The sequence below is a fragment of the Anolis sagrei genome, chromosome 1, assembly GCF_037176765.1.
Source record: "Anolis sagrei isolate rAnoSag1 chromosome 1, rAnoSag1.mat, whole genome shotgun sequence".
NCBI lineage: Eukaryota > Metazoa > Chordata > Lepidosauria > Squamata > Dactyloidae > Anolis > Anolis sagrei.
Window position 1 is genome coordinate 257,664,194 of NC_090021.1, and position 25,602 is coordinate 257,689,795.

General features: G+C 39.7%; 1 protein-coding gene across 3 annotated transcripts in view; it reads left to right on the forward strand.

Moving 5' to 3' along the window:
* WT1 (WT1 transcription factor) overlaps positions 1-11,710 on the forward strand; it is a 64,325-nt gene extending 52,615 nt beyond the window's left edge. For 2 of the 3 annotated variants that reach the window (XM_067462689.1, XM_067462688.1), the window contains 3 exons: positions 3,264-3,353; positions 6,711-6,803; positions 9,329-11,710. In XM_067462689.1, coding sequence (XP_067318790.1) covers positions 3,264-3,353; positions 6,711-6,803; positions 9,329-9,450 — 305 coding nt within the window. In that variant the 3' untranslated portion in view covers positions 9,451-11,710. The remainder of the gene's footprint in view (positions 1-3,263; positions 3,354-6,710; positions 6,804-9,328) is intronic. The other variant, XM_060753673.2, reaches the window with a different exon arrangement.
* Positions 11,711-25,602: the final 13,892 nt, after the last annotated feature.

Genomic DNA, 25,602 nt, shown 5'->3' on the forward strand with positions numbered 1-25,602 from the left:
CACTTTTTAGGCTCAGCAATCCCTGTGGGAGAGTTTGTGGTCAGATTGGAAAAGAATCATTTTTAAAAACATGTGACAATTATAGTTCTTTACATAAAAATAAATTAAATTGAATAAATGTGGAAATAATGCTTTTGAGGGTTTAACAGCCAGTATGCTACTTTGGGTACAGGAAGTTATAAAGATGGAAATCCAACAGTGACATTTAGAATGTCATCTCATTGCCTACAATGTTTATCCAAAAATCTGTTAATATTTGAGGAATCAGTTGCTGCTTGGAGTAAGTTTTACAGGATCTTAAAGTATGTAGGTTGTACCATATTAGCAAGATGTTCAATCTAGTTTACAAAAATCCACAAGGTTAAACCCTTGTGCCGGCAGGACTGCTGACCAAACAATCGTTGGTTCAAATCCAGGGAGTGGGATGAGCTTCCATCTGTCAGCTCCAGCTTCCCATGTGAGGACATGAGAGAAGCCTCCCACAGGCTGGTAAAGCATCCACCCGTCCCCTGGACAATATCCTGGGCAATATCTTTGCAGACAGCCAATTCTCTCATACCAGAAGTGACTTGTAGTTTCTCAAGTCGCTTCTGACACACACAAAAAGGAACTTGGGAGTACGCAGCAGAACATGTCACACTTAGCTTCTTGGCAAAATGAAGGTCTGATACTGAATTTTTTAAAAATAAAATTTTGAGCAGTTGAATCTATGGATGCAGAACCTGGGGGTATGGAGGCCTGGTTGTATTTATTTTAATAATATATATTGGCTTATTACTTTAAAAGCAAATGTTTCTTGCATTCCCTCTTAATTTGACAAGAAAAGACTTGAGATATTTGTTGATATATCAATTTTGCCCTCCAAGTTTGATGACAAGTGTAAATGGAAGAAAATTATAGTACCAGAGTTAGAGGTAATTTTCTAGGTTTCTAAGCTTCCAGGCATTTACCACTATCTGAGGGGATGCCATATGCCATATATATATATATATATATATATATATATATATATATATATATATATATCGATGGCCGAAAGCGAGGAGGAGCTGAGGAGTCTTCTAATCAAGGTGAAAGAAGAAAGCGCAAAAGCCGGGTTGCAGCTAAACATCAAAAAAACCAAGATTATGGCAACAAGAATGATTGACAACTGGGAAATAGAGGGAGAAAACGTGGAGGCCGTGACAGACTTTGTATTTCTAGGCGCAAAGATTACTGCAGATGCAGACTGTGGCCAGGAAATCAGAAGACGCTTACTTCTTGGGAGGAGAGCAATGTCCAGTCTTGATAAAATAGTAAAGAGTAGAGACATCAGACTGGCAACAAAGATCCGCCTAGTCAAAGCCATGGTATTCCCTGTAGTCACCTACGGACGTGAGAGCTGGACCTTAGGGAAGGCTGAGCGAAGGAAGATCGATGCTTTTGAGCTGTGGTGTTGGAGGAAAGTTCTGAGAGTGCCTTGGACTGCGAGAAGATCCAACCAGTCCATCCTCCAGGAAATAAAGCCCGACTGCTCACTGGAGGGAAGGATACTAGAGACAAAGTTGAAGTACTTTGGCCACATCATGAGGAGACAGGAAAGCCTAGAGAAGACAATTATGCTGGGGAAAGTGGAAGGGAAAAGGAGGAGGGGCCGACCAAGGGCAAGATGGATGGATGGCATCCTTGAAGTGACTGGACTGACCTTGAAGGAGCTGGGGGTGGTGACGGCCGACAGGGAGCTCTGGTGTGGACTGGTCCATGAGGTCACGAAGAGTCGGAGACGACTGAATGAATGAACAACAACATATATGAATAGAATTGAACTTGGAATGAAATCACTGTCCGTAGAAGGAGGCTGAATTTCAGCCTAAACTCCAAAGAAAACATTGAATTGCTCCAACTAGTTTGGAATCAGAGCTCAGCACTTTGAGTTAAGTTCTTTTAAAATTTGAACCAAAACTTGGAGTGGGTTCACCACCTTACAAACAAGGAAATCTCGAGCTGCCATTGATGATAACTCTGAGACAGAATATGATCATAGAAGGAAACACAAATAGGAATGTCATACCTCATGACAATATGACAGAGAAAACTCTTCTGACAATCTTGTGTGCAGGAATGTGATTCAGATACTGAAAAGAAGAATATGAGCAGGTTAAATTGACTTGCTTTTAGAAATTAGTCCATTTCTGTCCCAGCATGTGGCAGAGCTCCATTTCTTCACACAAATATGTATGCTTATCTCTCTGCCTCTATTCTTAGTTTGAAATTGGAGGTGGTAAAGCCATTTCATATGGAATTTATACCTCGAAAGAATGGATCATAGTAGTGCAATGGGTTAAACCCTTCTGCTGGCTGAACCGCTGACATGGATAATAATAGGGCTGTCTGTCAGCCCTAGCTTCCCATGCGGTGACATGAGAGAAGCCTCTCAAAGGATGATAACGCATCCAGATGTTCCCTGGGTAAAGTCCTTGCAGACTGCTAATTCTCTCACACCAGAAGCGACTTCCAGTACATTCTCAAGTTGCTTTTGACACAATAAAAAACCCTCAAAAGAAGAATGTGAGATGACTTGTAATATGATAGAAACAAATATCTTATTGGATTTCATATTGAAAAATGTTCTTAAGAGTTCTGATATCTGCTATCTTTAAATTCAAAGGTGGGAGAAAGATTGCCCAAACATTCACATGATAATGGATTTTCTCCAAGATACTACATGAATTTTCCAAGTTGCATATTATTAATTAAATCATTACTTTTTGTCTGTAGACCTATACAGTTGCCATTTGATGTCTCAAAATGTTAAAAAATCTGTGCTGTTACTATAATGCCACTACCAACTTCATTAAACAAGCTACATACTGAAAACAAATATTCACAATGAAGTACAGTTCCTGATATGGAGATAATATGCATTCAAGAAAGATATACTATGAGTGTTAGACTTACTTAGCCATAATTACGTAGGTTAGGAAACTCCTTTTGAAATCGGTTGCCCTATTTGTGTAGCCGGGGTGGCAAAATAAACCTTTGTCACACTGTAAATCTGTTGACAGTTAACTGGAAAAAGTCTGGTATAAAATGTCTGTGCTAAAGAACACTTATGGCAATTTTTCTTAAATGTATTTTTTTGCTTGAAACTACATTGCATATATATACTGGTAATTGTGAACTGTTATGTACGTGAGAACCATTGTAGTTTGAATGTTTATTTCATGACGAGCATCTTTATTCAGCCACCTCACACTTTTCCAATATACTTGTTTTTGTCTAAGGTGAAAAACCATACCAGTGTGACTTTAAAGACTGTGAACGAAGATTCTCTCGTTCAGATCAACTGAAACGACACCAAAGGCGACATACAGGTTGGTTGGATGTCTTAGCTTTGGATTTTTTTTAGTAATTTGTGATTTCTCTGATCTGGAGTGTGTGAGATAGAATTTTATTATTATTATTTAAAATTAGGATTATGGCTCTCACAAAATTAAACTGAAAAAAAGCAGTATTGAGTTTCTACTTTCATTGTTATTAAGGCTCAGAAAATGGATAGCATCACAGGTCAACCACCCCATGGTTGGGGAGAAAAAAAAGATTTGTGCCTTTTAGATTCTAGTTAGATTCTGGACAGTGTAACTGTTTGTAACAATAGCGGAAGCCTGGAAGAATGTTGTCCGTTGACTTATGTGCTCCTGACAAGTCATCCTGTCACTTGAAGCACTTGGTTGAGGGCTTGCCCTCTGTCCTCCATAAATAATCAGCTTGGGAAGAAAAAGATTCACTGCTGATTGTACTCTTTAATGGCTTAAGAAATGAGCTAGCCAACAAAGCTGAGAAAGCACTAGGAGTGTGCAAAAAAGAATGGCTCAACTGTTCAGCCATCAGACCTCACCAAAAAGAAACATGCTTTTAGGGGCCACAACACACACTGCATATATATGTAGGTTATGTATGTAATTTAGAATATAGAATTAAAATAAACAGGATGTCCTGGAACTGTGATATCTTTAATCTGGAATTGTTCAATGACTTAGGTAAAAATTTCTTCTCTTAATTTATTATTTACTAGCTGTCCCCTGCCACGCGTTGCTGTGGCCCAGTCTGTGTATATGTGTGTTTGCGCATGTGTGTGTGTATACTCATAAAAGCACTGAAAAACACAGCAGAAGAGACTTTAAAAGTCAAAAAACAAAAATTACATTACAACACATGCACAAAACCATATATATGTGTGTGTGTGTGTGTTTTGTGCATGTGTTGTAATGTAATTTTTATGAGTGATGGTCACTCGTTGGCCTGATAGGTGTATTGTGTCAATTCTTCCAGTGGTTTTTGAATTATGTTAATCCCACAAACGAACATTACATTTGTATTTATATAGATTGGTAGCATTTATATCACACCCCCAGTGGCACAGTGGGTTAAACCGCTGAGCTGTTGAACTTGCTGACCAAAAGGTCAGTGGTTCAAATCAGGGGAGCGGGGTTAGCTCCCCCTATTATCTCCAGCTTCTGCCAACCGAGCAGTTCGAAAACATGCAAATGTGAGATCAATAGGTACCACTCTGGTGTAAAGGTAATGGCACTCCATGCAGTCATGCCAGCCATATGACCTAGGAGGTATCTATGGACAATGCTGGCTCTTTGGTTTAGAAATGGAGATGAGCACCCCCCCCCCCGAGTCAGACTCAGTTAAAATTAATGCCTTTACTTTACTTTTTTATATCACAACTTTAAGCTCAAAGTGGCACACATATCATCGAGGCACTTTTAAGTAAAAGTTGTGCACCTAATTCTAGCTTTTAGACATCCAGTGGAGACAAATAACACATAATGTTCAATCGATGAATCAAGAATATAGTTTCAGATTGGAAGTTATACTTCCGAAGGCTTGCAGCTTATGTGTGTAAAATATATTTGCATCTCTATATTTACTCCTGTGAAAAAGATTTCTCTTCAATCTGAATGTCAGGACTGTGTGTAGCTGAGAGGTTCCCACAGATCAGCAATAGGAATAGTTTACAAAATGAGTTGTCCTCTTCCCACTTCACAATGAGCATTTTTGGTAGGTCAGAGTGACCAGCACAAAAGGTTACCAAGTAAATGTGGTTTTGTGGAGACTAGAATGTAGCTGCTCCAGTTCCCAGCTCAAGTGGTGTTGTAGGTATGGTAATACTGCACTTTTGCTTTCTGTAATTTAAGAATCTGATACTCACATAGTAAGATTGGGGGGATCTGCTGTCCATATATTTTCTGTCTCTTCTTAATAACAGTGACCACCATATACACTCCTATTTTCATGGGAGAGGCAAAAGAATACGTATAGATATAGGATTGTATATGGTGACATTACACCTACTAAATGTTATTGAACCCCACCTTTTCTCAGTGTCCTGATACAGCGAAGTCCCTGCATATGTTTTCATAAAATATTCCAGTCTATTTTAATGCTTTACAGAAATGGAATTGTATGGAGCAGCAAAAAATTGTGGCTAGAAAAATATACCTAATTGTGTGTTAATGGCGTTAAAGGATGCTTTATTAGTTGAGAAGAAATAATGCAACATTTCTATTAAAAATATGTTGTGTGGACTCCAACAAAATATAATCCCCATTTTTGGGGAATCTTTGGAATTAAAATACCTAAACCAATGCCTTAAAACTGAATAGTGTTGTTTGTTTGTATCACAAAGGCTCCCACATGGCTTGATGGATCTGGTCCAAACTTAAAATAATCTGGAGGCTTGAACTAACCCCCCCCCCCCCGCCAGCCCCAAAAAACTCTACTCCTTTGGGGCCCATAGCTGAGGGAAAGAAAAGGAACAAAGCAGACTGGCTATTGCTAGGTGATAGGTGTATATGGGGAAGGGAGGAAGGAAAGAAAGAGAAGAAGAAAGGAAAGAAAGGAAGGAGGAGGGAAGGGAAAAGGAAGGAGGGAAGGGGAGAAGAAAAAGGGAAGGAAGGAAGGAAGGAAGGTAGGAAGGAAGGAAGGAAGGAAGGAAGGAAGGAAGGAAGGAAGGAAGGTGAAGGATGGGGGAAAGATAAGAGGGAAAGGAAGACAAAGGAGGGAAGAGAATGAAAGGGAAGAAAGAAGGGACAAAAGGAAGGGAGAGAAAACAAAAAAAGAAGGTAAGACAAAGGAATTGAAAGGAAAGGAAAGGGAGGGAAGGAAGGAAGGAAGGAGAATAAGAAGAAGAGGGATTGCAAGGGAAGATGGAAAGAAAGGAATTGGAGAGGGAGAAGGTGTATGAGGTAAAAGGAGGAAGAAAAGAGAAAAGCCACAAAGACATTTCATGACTGAGCAATACTGTGCTGAAATAAATTTCAAATTTATATAGAATAGTGCTCAAGACTTTACACTATATATAAAGGCAACCAACATCCTAAGGTATTCCTTATTTGTAGCATTTCATGTTAATAAAAATAAAAATAGTTTTAAAGTAATCGTCTCTTTTTGCCAAGAGCAAATGTACTATGAAAGTACTAATGGAAATTAAAAAGGACCAGAGGGTTGCAATTTATTTATTTATTTATTTATTTATAGTCCGCTTTATCTCTCCATTACAGAGACTCAAAGTGGCTCACAATAAAAAGGTCCACTGGGTTGTATACAAATGTAATTAGAAAAGTAGTAGATAGTAAATCTAGAAATTCAGAAATGACAATGTCCCCATCTCTTCTTTAAATGTATTAGAATATGGGAATAGACTTGTTTTATCTATTTAGGTGTGAAACCCTTCCAGTGTAAAACCTGTCAGAGAAAGTTCTCCAGATCCGATCACCTGAAGACTCACACCAGGACTCATACAGGTAAAACAAGTGCGTATACTTTTTTCCAATTTATATTTTTTACTTTACTTTACTAAACTGATTTTGAGCACATCTACACTGACATTATAATGTGGCTTCAAGGCAACTTGAAACTATGGCCGCCAGTGTGCACTGCACAGATTTAAAGTTACACAGTGCATTAAAGAAAGTCATGGGAACATCTCACTTAAGCTGTTTAATGCACTGCAGTAGATCCCAACATATCCTACATCCCAGGGTAAAATTGGCTCAGCAGAAGGTGGAGCACATTGTGGACACCCATTCTTGCTAATGTATGGTACTTTATACAATTTGGAACAAGGGGTTAGGGGGCTGCCAAGAAATGCCCTGGCTAGCAGGGGGTTAACTCTGGGAGGAGAAATTAATTACTTCTACTCCTGCCACTTTCCCTTTTCCCAAGATCCGATGCCTCTGGAGCACTAGTGTTTGCATCTCCAAGAAATTGAAAAACTCTGCAGAGTGGTCTGAGGCTAGGATCTATGGTTAATATAATCACCCACCTGACCCCAAACCAGTTCCAGATCTGTCAATCAAATCACTTGTGCAGCAAAACCTGTTGCAAGAGATACTATAATGTCAGTGTAGATGGGTCCTCTGCTGTGATTTAAATCCTTAGAGCATTTCTGGTACACTGCTGAATGACACCTGAAGATATTGTTTAGAGATAAACTGGCTAATTTGTGGACTGGAAAATACTGTTGACCTTTACCTTCTATCATTTCTCACTGGCTTTGTTAACCTCAAGTGGGATTTTCAATCCAATTCTGAAGGAATAGGTTGGTATTTTACATTAAATGAATAGAGATTATTATCGCCATCTAGTGGAATATTAAAGCAATGTACAATTGCTCATGCAGGTTTTTTTTAGATTAAAATCCCTATTGGAGATTAAAATACCTCTAGTTCTGCAGTATTCAGTCCAATGTACCAGGCGAGTAATAGGGGAGCTGGATTGTACTCCTTGTTTTAGAAGAAAAATCTTGTTTTAAAAAGGAGGAGAAGTTTACTACATGTGAGACTTCCTGTTCTTTCAGGTGAATTTTGAGTATCTAAAGATAGAAGCCACTGAGATAGGTCTCATATTTTCAACTTTCCCATTGTCTCACAGAAAACTGACCTCCTGTCTGTGTTGAATACAGGAAAAGATACAGGGTTTGTCCCCAGAGCTGCTACCTTTGCAGATGGGGGCAAAAATGTCCATTCAGAGAACAATTTTCAGTGGGATGGTAATGCTGCTTCATCTGAAGGGCTGGGATCTTTTGAAGGTGCATTTGAAAGTAAAATGATGGAGGAGTTCCAGGCAAACAATTTAAACAGATCTTTAATATAATATGTAATGTGTTCTTGAGAACTTTATTCTGAACTTTATACTTATTTTAAAGGATTGATCTTAAACTGATCTGCTTTCTGGGTGTCTTTTTTATTTTTTAGCATTGTGATGTTATCGTGACATAGTGCTCATTGCTGATAGTGGTTGGGGAAAAATGTCTATCATTGGTTGCCTTCCAGTATGCAATACAATGGCTGACATAGCCATCAGTGGCAGTTTCTTCTCCTTGAATTATTCTAGTAGCACACAATAGCAGCAAAACTTATTATTGGTTTTATTGATTTTGAGACAATTTTCATTAAGGAATTTTCTGAGAATTCTACCTTCCCTTTAAACATAGGATATAAATATGCAAATTAAAACTTTATGTGGCAAATTAAAAGGTGAATGCCCTTTCAAAAGGTTCAGTAAAAAAAATAACCAAAGCCATCCCCCCATGGCAGCAAACCAGTGTGGCTCAAAATCCCCACTCATCCATAAACCTGCCCTGAATGATTTTGGGCAAGCCTCAGAGGAAGGTAAATACAAACATCCTCTGAACAAATCTTACCAAGAAAACACCATAGTTAGAAATGACTTGAAGGCACACAAGAACAATAACCTCCCAGAGAGTGATTGATTGAAGGTAATTATATCTGCCTTTGAATGCTAGCTGGATGGGAAGACTTCTGCAATGGGACTGAGTTCTTTAGACAAAGATGGTTCCAGACAGGACTTTAATGCGAGTCTAATTGGGTTTGAAAATCCCGATTGAGCCCTCGTTAGAGTCCACACACCTGCCCAATATCCGCACTTTCCTGGGGTGTGTGCACATGTGTGTGACCAGATGCCCTGCTGGACCTTCCAGCAGGGAACCAGGACACAAAAGACCCCTCCCCCGGCTTAAAAATAAAATAACTTGATCGCAAAAGAATTTGTTTTTATGCCTCATGTAAAAACGTGGGAGGGTGCGCATTTCAGAAGCTGTCTGGATGTGCCCTAAAAGTATAATACAGGCAAATTTACAAAAATATTTATAATGACAATGAAGAGTGCAGTGATACTTATATTTGAGCATTAGCTGGACTCATATAACCACAACAAAGCACCAGCTATTATGGGTTGGGTACATGCTTTGATAAGTATTCTGTGATGGTAAAGTTTCAACCTATGCTAGCTTAATAATTGTGTGTTTTGTTAACAGGTGAAAAGCCTTTCAGTTGCCGGTGGCCCAGTTGTCAAAAAAAGTTTGCTCGGTCTGATGAATTGGTCCGTCACCATAACATGCACAACAGGAACATGACTAAACTTCAGCTTACTCTTTAGATGTTTCATATTTACTGTACAAAATTGACTCATGGACTATTATAAACATTTCAACCATCATCTCTCAATTCTTTAAGGAAAATTTTGGATGCCTTCAAAATGCATTTGAGAGAACTTAACTAAACGCTAGGATTCGGATCAGATCAGGCTTCTGCTTGGAATCTCGAATCTTCCTGTTCAAAGATCTCAAATGGTTTCATTTTCTAACATTATTATATAATTCCAAGTTGATGATTATGTTGAACGTTAAATATTACTATAAACTCTTGTTATGTATATTTGTTCTTCTGGTCAGAAGGTTTTGTACTTTTACTTGAAATTTGCAAGTGCAAGCTAGTGACGATGCTGTCATGTTCATATGTAATGACTGATATGTGTGAAAGTCCCTTCATGCATAGTGCTGAAAACACTGAGGTTTCCAAAGACCACTGTAATCCTGTACAAATACCGTATTAATTTTGGTAACCTTTATAGCAGTCAAGGGGAACAGTTTTCTATTCTGTGAAGCTTTGGTGTCAATAATTCCAAATATTTTGCTTGCAATTCTCAAAACTGTGGGTGTTCGGGTTTCTTATAAGCTTATGCAGTTTGTATGTGTGTGTCTGTATCTGTGTGTGTGAGAGAAAGAGAGGTTTTCATCAGAGTTCTCCAGTCCACCTGCTTACACTGTTTCCACAATTCTCTGTGTTGAAGACAGGAAAACCACAGGGACTAGTGCATCTGATGCAAATCTCTTTCATAAGTTAATTGCAAATTTTTGTGGCTATTTCTGTGAGATTGAGCATGCTCCTATACCCCCTACATCTGTCCACACTCTGACTATGCCCTATCAAGAGTCTGCAGTCAAATGAAGTCTATGAGCATACCACAATTAGGACTTTCCCTGCACAATCAGAGATTTTACTTTTTCAAGATTCCTCATCACGTGAAGCTTTGCCTATGTGCAAACAGTTGTATATTGATATACTCTATAAAGACTTTGAATGAGCATTGGTCAAGAACCTGCTACAGTGACAGTCTCTCTACTTTGTACCTGTGTGCATTAAATCTGTTGATCTGAAAGGGCCTCAGCCTGCATGATGACAAGACTGATTATAGAATAGTTAGTGGTGTCCCCCCCCCCCCCAAATCAAGGACTCCATGAGGTTTACTAGATCTCTAACTGACAAGAGTGGAGGCCTGGATGGCTACACTACTGAGAGAAGAGAAGCCTACTTCCTTCCCCTCTTCTTCCTTTCTCTGCTTCCTCTGTTGTATACTTTTTACAAAATTAATGATCAAGAGATGCTTTGAATTTTTTTAAACAACCAAAATGCCAGACACCAAATCTATGACTGGGTACCTTGATTTTCCATCACAGCATCCTGATGTCCCATCACAGGACAGGCACATAATAAGCTATCCAGCACCCTATTTTTCTTTTTTTGTCCCCGAGACAGTAGACTGGAGGATTGCTGGTATATTTGCAGTCTTAAAGGGACATGACAATCCATTGCATACTTTCCTGGTAGTAGGTTCCAGTGTCCACAATTGAACTAACTTCTGAACTGACACAAATAGGATTGTGCTGTATAGCAATACCTTGCCTAGAGATGTCCCCTTCTGTTAGTGTCTATGGGAGAGAAACTCAAAACTAGAAAATGGTTATCTTTTTTTTTTTGAAGATAACAGTATCTTTCAACACTGCAATTGAAAATCTGGCATTGAACCTGACTTGTTTGTACCAACAACTTTCATGTACAGAAATTGTACATTGTTTTGTTTGGTATCCTGAAACTGCTTTAAATTTATTCCATTTTAAGACACAAGTTCTTGCACAAAACCAAGTCAATATTATTGTAGATGTTGAGAATTTGTTTAACAGGCAGCCATGCTGGTTATATGGCTGGCAAGTTGTATAAAATAAAATTAAAGTTGAATTTAAGAAGAGGCTGGTCCAGAATTTCCATTAACATATGACTCTTAAACTAAACAAATGGCTCTTAAGTGACTTGAACGTGTCTACATATACAATTATATGTACAAAAAGAGATGCCCAATGTGAGGAAATATATTATTTCAGGGTTTATTATTTACTATTAATTGTTTGGAGTGGTGTACATATATCTATAAATATATATCTAATAATGTATTGCTCTTAAACAATTCAAATTAGAAAGTGAATAAATATTAGATGCATCATCAGATGTTGCTGCAAGCTATTGATGCCACAAAGACTGTAACCTGCATTTTTCACTGAGCTATCAATTAAAGGCCATTTAAAGAGAAACAAATAAGAGTCCAGCAGATGTCTTGTTTCATGGCTGGTCTTAGGTTTCAAATTTCTTCTCCAAAAGTGTTGACCTCTTTATGTATATAAAGGTACCACCAGAATGGGTGACCACTAGTTAACCTGTCCAGGTCTTGACCACAATTTATCCTTCTCACTGGGGAAATGTCCTGACAAGGGTATCACATTTCATATTATGTTGCAGAGAGTGTTTCACTCTGCCTCCTGGACACTTATAGCCTTCCTCTTCTAAGAAAATGATCTACAGGCCACTGGCTTCAATGAATTACCTCTTTTACTTTGTTGCACCAGAACAAAGATTAGAATTTCACTGTTTCCAAAATCACAAAATCATGCCTCAGTCTTGACACAATTCTGAATGTATGTAACAGCCTCCTCCATATCCTTTTATCCAATACTTTGCTACAATGAGGTTACATAGGTGGGGTGTATTTTACCCTCACAACACCCCGGTGAAATACAATAGGTTCAGAAAGAACAAATATAGGACCATCCAGTCAGCTTCATGGCTGACTAGGCTACTGAACCCTGATTTTCATGGACATACACCAGTGCTCTAGCACACTACTGGCTCTCTGTTTTCATGATGATGCTAACAATATTTATTTTTACCCACCTCTCCCTATGGATCAGGGGTGGGTAACAGCAACAAATTAAACATACAGGTGGTCCCTGAGTTATAAACATCCAACTTACAAAATACTCATAGTTACAAATTGGGGCGGGGGGGGGGGGTGAATTCCCCAGAAAACCCCAGAAAGGAAATTCCTTTGGGTAACAGTTGTTAGTAACTGTTATATACTAACAACTGCCAAGTAAGTCGTACATAGAAGTTATTACCATTATTTGTTCAGATCTTAAGCTTGGATATGTATTAGATTGGGAAGTCACAAAATTTGATTTACAGCAGTGGTATGCATTTCACAAGGTTAGTTGACATATTGCTACCAAGCAATTGCCTCTCAGTTGGGCCATCTAACCATTTTGTGTTACTGTTCACTGTATGGTAGGTTTTAAAGATATGCAATTAAAATATTCCTAGTGGACAACTAAAATTACAGATTGGGGTACTGTGGAATGGTATATCCACTGTTCTGCCGATCATGGGCTGCCTTTAGACAATCTGTAGTGTCAGGATCCCAAATAGTCTCTCTACTTGCCTGTTTTTGATGTGTTCTGCAACAAGGAGACTGCTGCAGGTGTAATTTTCATGTGCCTCAATCTGCTGTGCTTTGTAAACTCTTCAACTGAAGTGCTGTAAACTGAAACAATAGGTTTTACAGGTTGGTGGTCATGCCATCAGAGATAATTATCATAATACAGGTCACACACTATCACTGCAGTTACTGTTTTTATGATGCAGCCACTTGTTTTTACAAACCAAAAGTCAACTTCTAGGTACTTTGAGACATTTTGTAAGCTATCAGTCTGTCTCTATAGCTCCCAGAGTGTCCCGGGGAGAAAACTGGCTCATGGATCTATCATGGTGGCCTATCCCTGGCATAAAACAACACACATAGGATTTTACTGCTATGGTTGTTGCTGTGTGCCTTGAAGTTATTTCTGATTTATAGCAACCTCAAGGTTATAGATCTATCTTTTTGCCAAGATTTGTTCCTTACCTTCCTCTGAGACTGACAGAACAAGACTTAGGACCTCATCACATTTCTCCATCATAGAATACTTGGTCTCCATTTCAAGGATGAAGAGACACGGAGCCCATCACATGACATTCAGTGCTGTGGAGGAATGGCCATTCCTCACCACTTTACTTTCACTAGGTGTAAAATTGTGCTCTTGCTAGCTTTTTAACATAACAGTGGTCTAATTTATTTATTTATTTATTTACTGTCCTTGTATACCGCCGTTTCTCAGCCTAATTGGCGACTCAACGCGGTTTACAACAAATGGAGGGAAAGAAAGCTTAACAGGAGAAGATCATGGCAAAGTGGTTTAAAATTTCATTGGTATAATGAAAGGAAGCAATGCATTGCAAGAGGGGATCATTGCAAATGGGTTTAACATTACACTGGTATAATGAAGGGAAGCAATGCCTTGCAAGAGGCAATCATGGAAAAGGGTTTTAAAATCCCCTGCACCCCCCACCCGGCCCGGCAAATTAGAGGAGGTCCATAGTAATCATGGTTTTTGTATATTGAGGTTTACCCTGATTTTTTTTTTTAAAAAAAGTAATTCAGAGAGTGTGGAGAAAAGGGTTCCCCATGTAAAGGTAATGAGTGTGGGCAACAATGGGGGAAAAACTGAAGAGAGAAACATGTGTGATGGGAACTCACAACTTGAAATGGGATGAATGGGTATCTAACAGTAAGATTCACTTTGCTAGAGAGACTGTCCCCAACACTTCTCAAGATCCATGTGATGAGGTCCTTGTTCAAGGTTACCCAGTGGATTTCCATGCCCGAACAAAGATTGAAAACCTGATCTCCAGAGTCTTAATCCAACACTCAAACAACTACAATTCTTTGCTGTAGTGACTAGTATTTAATCTGGGTTATATGCTTAGGGTTTTGTTTTTTTTTTACAATTTACATATATACACTTTTATGAATGTGGAGCTATTCTTTTTTTCTTCTCACCATTCCACAATGCAGTAGAGTTCATGCATAGTCATGTGTGCATTTCAGTGAGTTAACTTATACTTTCCTTAATTGAGTACAGCTCATCTTCTGGGATAATACAGCAGTTAATGCTTTAGAGTCTTACATAGGAATCAAATCACTCTATTTTAAGGGAACTGTGATTTATTTGTATGTCAACTTTATCTTTTGCTGTCATAAGATAGTATCTGGAGAAACTCATAACAAGAACAGCAAGCAAGCAACAATAACAACAAGAACTATATGAAAAGCAGTGTGTTTGTGTATGAATATACTTACATATGCAAATGACTACATGACATACTCTGATGAACTAGGTTCACAAAGGATCCACACAACTTTAGTACAAAATATCCTGCCTTGGTTTGATCCCACTAATGTCATACTCATCTGTTTTAATCAAAATTCTAATTGGTTCTGAAAGCCACACAGTCCGCCCAAAGTCATCTTGGTGCAAAAGGGCATTTTTATATCGGATTATTTTAAGTTACACAAAATTGTTGGGTTCTTTTTCTTTCCTGCATGCAGTGCTGGAATTACCTCTGTGCTTAGTTTTGCTTAAGCACAGGGCCCCGTTGGTCAGAGGAACCCATATTCCTGCCATTTTTAAAAGGATGGATGTTGTTTATGTGGTCTAATTTTAAATTTGAAGGTGTTCTGTTTCGGAGTGATTCCAAACATAATGATAGAGTTGATAGTCTATGGGAATCTGCTACAAAGCAGGCAGTGTAGATCTACCAAGTCTACCTCCTTTAGGGCCCAAGTAAGGGGCCTCATTACTTAAATAGCACAGGGCCCCATTTGTCCTAAATCCAGCACTGCCTGCATCAGGCATGTAGCTGGAGGGGGGGGGGGCTTGGGGGGCTTCAGCCCCCCCCCCCCGAAATTCTGATGGTGGTTCGTGAGAAGGCCTTACTGGTGCATTATTTAAACTGTTATGTTTATTCATATCATGATCTGATCACCATGCTCAATATATCCCATATGCATGGGGGTATTGGGGTAACGATACTAAAGGTTTGCTAGGGTAGACCCTCTTTCACTCATACTCAGCCCCCCCGAACCAAACTCAGCCCCCCCCCCCCCGAAACAAAATCCTGGCTACAGGCCTGGCCTGCATGTATACATATCTATCTGCTTAAACCAATCAAAAAATCTCAATAGCCTTTCTTGTTTTTCTAGCACTCAGTCCTACACTCCATTGGATGTCTCTTTCTCTTTCTATGAGTGAACGAGCAAATGTGGGAATTTTAAATGTCATGGTCTAACTAAATGAGGCATGCAATTACCTCAATGGACAATCAGACACAGAGATGGAGAGAAGGTTGTGTGTGGCTATGAGATGGACAGAATCAGCAGGATGAAGGAAGGGGACAAAGGTATTTGCCCCATTCACTTGTCTCCCTCATTGAGCCACTTGTCTTCTGCAGCTCCTCCCAATCTCCCCTCCTTCTTCCTTGTTGCAAAGTCCCTCAGAGTTGGAGCATCCTCCAACTCTGCCTGAAATAGGGCACAGTTTAATCCAGGATAACCCATCATACTCACCTGAAATACAGGAAGGTCATGAGGACAGCCAGGAGTGAATTCAGAGTGAGTTTAGCTTTTTATGGCCATATAAACTTCTCCGAAGTCTCATTGATGTCTGTGAAGCTAACATCTGTGCGATCCTGCAGATCCTCAAATTATTTTAAACACTGTGGCTAAAGACTCGGGATGGGCAGGCCAGCCAATTCAATTTTCTTTGTGCATTTTGCATTTTTACACGCGCATTTTGCAAAGCAGCAAATCCCTGTCGAAAATGGAAACCCATTGAGTGACCTGGGGTTAGTCACATTCTCTCAACTTCAGAGGAAGACAAAGGTAAACCCACTCTTAATAAACCTTTTCCTGTAGAAGTTTGAGTGCTGGACTAGAACTTGGGAGACCAATGGGTCTTGGGGCTCCAGTCCTCTCACAATGAGATGCATTATCAGGAGATTTTGGCACTTAACAGCCATCAGTACAACTCTTTGCAGTTGTTTTTCTATGCCTACAAGTAATTCGCGATTTATTGCTATTCTAAGGCCTCTTCTACACTACCCTATATCCCAGGATCTGATCCTAGATTAACTGATTTAAACTGGATTATATGAGTCTCCACGACCAGATAATTTGGGATAAAGAGATAATCTGAGGTCAGATAATCTGAGGTCAGATCCTGTGATATAGGGACAGTGTGGGAGGGGCCTAAGACAAATTATGGGATCATTTTGGCAAGATTTGTTCATAAAGGATTTGGCTCTGCCTTCCTCTGAGGCTGAAAGAGAGAATGATTTGCCCAACATCACCTTATGGTCTGTCTGAGATTTGATCCCTGATTTTCAGAGTCCAGCACTTAAACCATTTTGGCTCAGGAAAGATATAGTTAGTTACCAGTATATACTTCATGCAGCACCCAGATATGCTACTGGGTGAGTGGCATTAAATAGTGAAAAAACTACACGTTTGCCTACGTACTCCAGATTGCTCTTATATGACTTGTTTTAAACTGAAAGAGGAACAAGAAAAAATAGGGAGGAAATGAAATACTTGTAACTGCTCATGAACAATCCTTGTGTGGGATTATGGTGCTTTATTTATATGGATAAAGCAGAATTGTTAGAAAGAGGAAAAGCACAGTGGTAGACTTTTCAGGCCAGATGGCTCTTTAAAATATGGGAGAGTGCCTGTTGTTTGGGTGGATTTTATAAAGTAGCTGAGAGAGCTTTCTGGCTTTTACTTTACATGTCAATGAAGACATGTGAGGAGCAAAGTAAACTGTCTAAATGTTCTGCGATAGAGGTGAGTCTGACAGATTGGAACCTGTCTACTGTCACCCACACTGTTCTGCACTGTATCTTGCAGTTTTGCTGGGGTGAATGAGGAACAAAGATCCTCATGACAGAGAGATGTGTTCAGCAGAGTTAGAATTAAATCACAAAGATTACTTTTGCTGTCGAAATATTTAAGCAAGGGATATTATGGATAAAGATTAGTCATAGGTATAGTTTAAAAGCATAGTAGACATAGTTTAAAGCCAGAGTTTGGACATTACTTTTTTTTTGGACCGTTAACTCCAGAATCTCACAACCAGTTATTCTGAGAACTGTTGCCTAAAAATGTAATTTGCCTAAATTTGGTAGTCTAATCCCACTGAGCCATATAATTCCTCCACGTTGCCCTTGTGAGGATATAGATGGTTGGATTCCCCCTAGTTTTCTCTGTAACCTGCCTTCATCAAACAGTCTGTCAATAAAGTATTTTATTCAATTAACGTAATGTCTAGTAAAATTCACAGTATGAGTGTTGAATTGGCACCCGCAAAATATTTTGCCACCTGAGGTAGTTTAAGACTCTTTCTTCCAGAATTTAAAGTACACAGTTACAAAGGCCTGTCAAGTTGATTTGGCACTGGAGATGGGAGCTACTCACAATTGCTTCTCCTCATCTTGGCATGAAATACTGCTGCTGCTGTTGCTAATAATAACAATTGTAGTTTTTGTTGTATACTGAGTAAATTGGAAAGTGTTTACACTGTAAAATTAATGAAGTCCGACACCATTTTGGACCTCATCACTTAGATGTTTTTCTTTGCCTGTGTGTGTTGCCAAACCCCATAAAATGATGCAGGGCTACTTCCAGAGGGGTTCTTTTGGGTTCCATGCTGGCAGCAGAGAGAGATGGAGCCCAGAGAAGTTGGGTGACTAGCCGACTCCTCATAGAAGAAGTTAAGGGCAGTGGGTTGTTGTAGGTTTTTCGGGCTGTATGGCCATGTTCTAGAAGCATTCTCTCCTGATGTTTCACCTGCATCTATGGCAGGCATCCTCAGAGGTTGTGAGGTCACGGGAGGAAGCCAGCGACAGAATGGAAATGTTGTGGGGTGGGAGACCATGGCCAACCATGGTAAGGGGACGAAGTGGTACACTGCCCCATGGTTTCCCCTGCTGTCTCCCAGTCTTGACCTCCATATGATGAGGTCCTTTAACTGCCATGGCTCAACGCTATGGAATCATGGGAGGTGTGGTTTTGCAAGCTTTTTTGCCTTCTCTTCAGGATGCTATAGCTTCACGAAACCACAGCTCAAAAAATCTCACAACAATATGTCCAAACTTTCAAAATTCCCAGGGCTTGTTTTCAGGTAAGAATTCTTCCTCTTTTCCTATAAAATTAAGGATTTATTTGGCATCACAAAAGAAACTTGCCTGAGATACGATTGCACAAGCATGTTCATCTTTTCAGTATTTAGTTCCCGTAACCAATTTCCTTAGATCATCTTTGTTGGAACTCACTTATCTCGACACAGGGTGTTTTCCCATGTTGTAAAGTCAGGGCTGGGATTGCTTCGAATAAATGGTATGGGCGAGCCATCGAAAAGACCAAAGAGCTGGGTCAATCAAAAATAGGAAAGCTCAGTGAGAACCTAAGTTCCTCTTTACAAAGACTAATTAGATGAGATTTGTTTTAGGAAATGATTCCCTGGAAGAATACAGCTACTCAGTAACTAACCATGCTGATGTCCTGTCCTGTTTTGACTGGGATGCTGGAGGTCATCTCAAGTCTGTGGCCAACTTTCTTTCTGGGAAGATAGTCTGGACAGAACAAGCTGTGATCTGTGAAACAGCAGGGTCAACAGGGAGAACAAACAACACAACAACAACTGTCTAATATTTATACGCGCTATAAATTCTTGATGTCTGCCTCAGGCAAGATCCAACAAGCTTGTGTCAATTTTGCAGCATGTGCCAAATGGCTAGAAACTATGTACATAGAAGCATAGTTATTGGAGACAAGAATTCATCTGGACAAGATGTGATCTGGTGCTGAAAAAGAAGGATGGGTTGGGGGGTGGATTGGGGAGGGGTGCAGTTTGGGATTTCTTGGCCAGAGATGAGGAAGTCTAGTCCCTGCTGAACTTTTACAACTGATAAAGAGGACGTCTGCTGGCAGTATTCATTTTTTACTGGGCCATCTGCATCCAGTCAAGGATAACTTGACTTTTGGCAAAAGCCATTCATCAGAATTAGCCCTGCACAACTTTCTCCTGAAGAGTAAAACAACACAAAAGACACTGGAATGGTTAATATACTTCTCTTAGTGCAGAAGGTCAGTGCTGGCATAAACAAACTAGTGTCATAGTAACACACAGAAGCATTGAAGTCCCCCCAAGTGTTTATCTAGCTGATGCCCCGTTTCTTTTTTATCAGTTGGTGTTATCATTTATTTAGCTCTGCTTTAGTTGATCCATAAATCTTTATAACAGTGTTTTTTATTTTTGTAATTTTGGTCATCTTTCTTATCTGCTTTTATCACCTGTTTATGTACACCACGTTTGCTGCTACTCTACTGCTTGTACCTGATTAAAATTGTGTTAACTCTTGGTCCCCTTTTCACTGACACAACCTTCATTTGGCAACTCTGGTCCAACTGAATGATTCTTGGGGTGTCTTTTTGATTTTGCACATGAAAGCTGTTTGAAAAAAATAATTAAAATGGACCCAACACTGATAAAAAACGTTATATGAGCAATGATGACCATACAGCTTTCTGATCAGCTGTACTATGACCAGGAATTGAAAGGCTCATGTGGATAAAATTAGGCATATGTTTTGGGCAAAAATCAGAGAATTTACTTTTACTGATTCGGAAATCTGTAGGAAAACTAATGTTTCCAAATTCAGGTTTTGGCTCTCATATAAACACCAGCAAAGGCTATGACAAAACATTACATACAATGAAGAATGGTCCTTCGATCTGCTCAGTCAGGCCTGCCTACCCACCTAGTCCATTCTATGCTTCTTCCCAACCAGTCCCTTGGCCCTATAACCAGTATTTTAGCCATGACAATCTTACTTCTGTAAGACAAGGAATGCTATTGCATATGACAAAAATACTAATTTGATGTCAATATAAATGAATATTGCAACCTTGAGTAGCAGAATTATGTTTCAAAAGGATAAATGCTAACTGTTAAACTGTTAAATCTAACTGTTAAACTGCTGAGCTGCTGAACTTGCTGACTGAAAGGGTGGTTCGAATCTGAAGAGCGGGGTGAGCTCCTGCTGTTAGGCCCAGCTTCTGCCAACCTAACAGTTCAAAAACATGCAAACGTGAATAGATCAATAGGTACCACTCCGGCGGGAAGGTAATGGTGCTCCATGCAGTTATGCCAGCCACATGACCCTGGAGGCATCTATGGACAATGTCAGCTCTTCGACTTAGAAAAGGAGATGAGCACCAGAATCGGAATCAACTAGACTTAATGTTAGGGGAAACATTTAACTTTTTAAAAAATCAAACTGTAAAAGTCAAATGAGTTTTACACCTCTTATTTCATAGCAAATATGTGAACTTATGAGGAAATTTTAGAAAATAACTCACAGCTCAAGGCCAAGATCACATTGAGAATTGAATGAAAAATATGAATAGGCAAAGAAAACTAAGCAATGGCTGTCTTTAACAGGTAGTCATTGAGACAGAAAGATAAACTGTTAAGTAAAGGTAAGATGATCATCACATAATTGGTAGTGATGATGGAAAGCGTGTAGGGCTGAAGCTGAGATTATTCCATTGATAGGTTGCATAAAACAACCAAACCAGACAAAACATCACCATTGAGTTGATTCCATTGATACATTGCCAAAAAACAAACAAGCCAAAGAAAACATCCATGATAAGAGAATGTCTGCTTTTTATTCTGCATCATATTCTGCTGATGTTGAGCACACTTCAAGGCATGGTGACTTAGAAGGATGTCCCACTACAGCCAATGGGGCTTACCGCTTTGTTAATGTATTTCAAAAAACACTAATAGAAGTTGAATTTAATACTTTTTTAAACATCCGTCCTAAGAAAAAGCATCCTTCAAATGTAGTGCATTTGTGAGAACCATTGGTAGCTAACCAACATTTTCCATTTAGGAGCTAATAAACTTTTAAAAACCGTACACCTCTATATCAATGATTTTAATCAACAGGCATTTCACTGACAGAGAGCCAAGTACCTTTTCAAGACTTAATTGTCCAGAGCAACTGCGAATTCTCACTTGATCAAGATTCTATTGACTTAGCAGCTGTCTGGAGAAGGAGAAATTTATGATTCAATAGCCCTTCCCCCACTTCCTTGGAACTGAACGGCAATTTGTGGGAATTAGCCTCTCGATAAGATAACAAGGGTGGGCAACGTGCAAGTAATTCCACAAGTACAATTTGCTGTATTGTTGAATTCTTTGAGAAGTGTTACAAAGACACAAATGACCATTAAGGGATTAGACTTTTACTGGCTGAGTGGCTGCATAGAACTGCGGCTTACTAAATCACTGGAATACGAGGTCATTATCACAGTGTCCTGGAGACAGCCAACATCTGTGTCCAAACCATCGCCAGTAAATTGAAATGAAGAGAGTTTGATGCCAGAAAAGAACAAAATTAAACACTGAGGCAGTGATCTCCGAGTTCACAAACTTCCAGGTCATACTACAGTCTCTCCCGATTCCCCTTCCCCCAGCCCATTTTGCTATGAAACACATTTTCCTTGCCGTTATGTTTTGGTCTTTGTAAGCTATTTCCATGTCCTTTTTTTGCTTGAAAACTACTAAATTTGTATTGACTTGGAAAACAAAGTAGGATCTGTAAACTGATTTAAACACCCCTCACGCACAATATTCACAGTGTTAGAAGGTTGTTCTTTTTAGTGTGAGGAACTTGTACAGAACTGCACATTAGTCACAGCTTTAGAGAAATATTCTGTTTTCTTTTCATTTTTTGTAAAATTTGTTTCATACAGTTGCTACTGTAAATATTTTTTGTTTGGAAAGAACCACACTTCATTGAAGGCATTCTAGAGGGGATGGCATGAGCTCACAAGAGGAAGGCACGAATCTTGATTGTTTATTTCTGCAAAAAGCATATCTCTCTTAATGTAGCCCTTCAAGAACATCACAGATCTTCATTTTGATGTATTTGTTAAAATCCCTAATTAATGCAACTGTTTTTGAAGACCAGAACAGATTACTGCAAACAATTTGGGCTTTGACAACATCCTGTGAAATCACAGTGAGCAATCTTTGAAGAATGTTAAAGTTTACTTTTGCCTCTAATATAATGGCATAAATGTTGTTGAGTGTGTACTTTCACTCCAAGAGCCTTTATTCATAGTAACTCATTTACAGTAACATAGACCAACCACCTCATCAGAAAAGGCTAAAATTGGCAGCATGCGCTGATTTTAGCCCAGGTCACCCAAGGAACTAGCTGACTTCCATCTCATGATGTTGTGCCAGCTCCATGGGTGAAGGAGGGTGGAGACGGTGCATGCTGCAGGCAGGGCAACATGGGAGAGTCCCTGTGTTGCCAAACAATCTGTGTGGGAAGCTGCTTGTATCACAAGCGCTCACACATCCCCCGCATCTCACTTAGACCCAGGCGATGCGGGGTGTGGGGAGCTGGATTCCCCACACCCCTCTATGAACTTGAGCACCACTGGCCGCCTGATGAGGTTGCTAGTTGTAAAAGGGCTTTAATGTGGGAAAGGTAAACTGGTGTGAGAAACATGAAAGATAAGAAGGAAATCTCTACTTGTCTTCCTCTCCTTCTTTTCCCAGTGTTAAAAAGTTGTGTTCAGATTAGCAGAATTCCCAGAGTATACTTATTATGGGAAAGGGGCAGATGGAGGAAAGGGCAAAACATACTTGCCTCTCCATCATGGCGGAGGAAATGTCTTGTGATGCTTGGGGGTGGGGCCAAGCCAGCATTATCTGGTGGCTCTTGGCAGGCGCCATCCAGAAGAATAAAATGGGGCCAAAAACCCCCAATGTAGTGCGGTGGCAAAAAAAGTGTAGAATAGTTAAATCAATAGGATTTACATAAATATCAAATTCTTGAGTCAGTGATTGAATTAATGGGTCTCTTTTAGTTAACAGTAGACCACTGATAAGATTTGAGGTCAGGTTCTCCTTGCTCCATTTCTCCAGCAGCCTCTATTGAAGTTTAAGAGTGTAGCATCCTGTCAGTTCCAGCAATGGGAAGGAATAATGGGAAATGTCGTCCAACAATACAACACTCTATTGGATCCCAGTTCTTTCTCTGAAGGGAAAGAGCTTTTTTCTTTACAACATAGTCAATCTCAGTGCAACCTCTATCAGAGCGTTAGCCTGAAGAATTGAGATGGGCTGTGGGAATGGACCCGTGGGTAGTCACAAGCAGGGCCGTAGCCAGAAAAAAATTTCAGGAGGGGTTGAAATTTGGGGGGGGGGTGTTGAAAATTTCGGGTGGGGGGTTGAAACCTGCCTCCTAGCTCACACTGAAGTAAAGAGCACAGCAGGGGGCAGAGCAGCCTTCAATAGCCTGCAGCTCCACCCCTGTCAACCACCTCCACCAAGTCTGGCCTCCTTAATGAGAGCATTCAACACACACACACACAACTTGGTTGCTTCACTACATCGGCTATTGCTGCAAGTAATGACAGTGTGAATAAATTGTCAATATTTGCTTGAGATAGTGCTTGCAATTCTGGAGGGACTCTTAATTTTTTGCATCTCATAGACTTAGCATGGGGATTTGGTTAACCAGTTAAAATTCATGAGTAAACCAGGTTTTTTTAAACCCCTAACTGCCCCCCCCCCCTTGCTACAGGCCTGGTCACAAGACTACCCGTGGGTCAGTCCTCACGGGGTCTATACCCCATTAGACTCAGGCCTTTCAGGAAGGCCTGCTTCTAATGGGGCATCAAATTAACTTGACGCAAAGCAGTGTTTTCTTGCTTTGTCCAGAATTAATCCTCTTTTACTAGAGGTGTTGTTTGGATGCCTCCAGTAAAAGTCCAACAAGGCCCGCATTTTGGGCCGTCTGGAATGGCCCCTAGTCACTGCCATACTGGCTAGAGTATTCTGTAATGTTTCCACACAATGATTAATTCAGACAACCAAGTATTTTGTTTCTTCCTCTTCTGCTATAGAGTTCTTTATTGCAAACATTAGCTTCACCTTGCAAAGATGACGTATTTGGAGAGAATTCTTGGCTGAAGGATTCCTGCCTTTTGCACCAGACTGATTTGATTATGGGAATAGGTTAGGCAGTAAATTTAGTAGAAGGATTAATATGACACAACAAGAGGGTATGTGTGCGTGTAGAGAGTGTGATTCTGTATTTTAAAATAGTGTGAGCTTTCCCCTCCCTTCTTGTTTACACCACTTCTACTTCTGGAATGAAAAATGCACCAGCAAGTACCATGCAATGATTTCACCCCTTGACAGAAACCAAAGGGATTGAAGGGAGACACGATACATCTGCTTTACGACTTTTAATTGCCTTGGTGACCCAGTTCATACCAAGCCCTGCTCTCAAGGCAGAGGCCCTTGGTATGCCCCGCAAGAATAAATCTCGATCAGAGATGCACTGCTTAAGAAAACACCACCACCTAAAATAGCAACATGATTTCTTCTCTGCATAAATCTTGAGATACTTATGGGTGACCTGAGAAAGTGAGATGCTGAGAAATTCAGCTGTCTGGTCAATGGCTTGTTAAAGGTTTTTTTTGGAGGGGGGGGGGGAACAGGACCTATTACTAAGATGCCTGAGGTAATAAATTACTAGAACTTCCATCCTCAAATAACTCTGATGGCAGGAATCCCATCCACTTTGGTAGATTCCTATAGCATAAGTACATTGCAAGATAGAGTTGCATGTGGCTGTTTATTGCAATCTCCTGGATTTGTGCACAGAATGTATATGTCCTGATAAACTTGGAATTTTAATGTTGTCTCTAGTGGTTTGTTAAACAGAAGAAGCTGGCTTTCAACCAATAAAATCTGTGAGTATGTCTCCCGGATTTAAACCAGTACAGTGTGATATCCAAAGTTCACATATTACATTGAGTTTTTGGTGGTGATGTCTTGCCAGGAGATTGAATTTCACTGGTTTGTAAGTGTAGAAAACATTTGGTATTTGATGGAATCTGATGAGTTAATTAAATAGCAGATGATATCAAAGATATGTTGTGGTCCAAATTACTACTCTTATTATAACTACTACTACTACTTAGTAGTAAAATACAAAATTAGAATTTATGTCTTTTTTTATTCATGGGAGTTAGTCGTGCAAGAATCCTGGAAGTAGGGAAAAATGAGTAAACAATCCACTTCTTTTTTAACTTCAGATAATCTCTAGGTCCTGCAGGATGAGTCAGCTTTCACTAGAATTATGCCGCCGTGCCAAGAAATTCCAAGAGGGA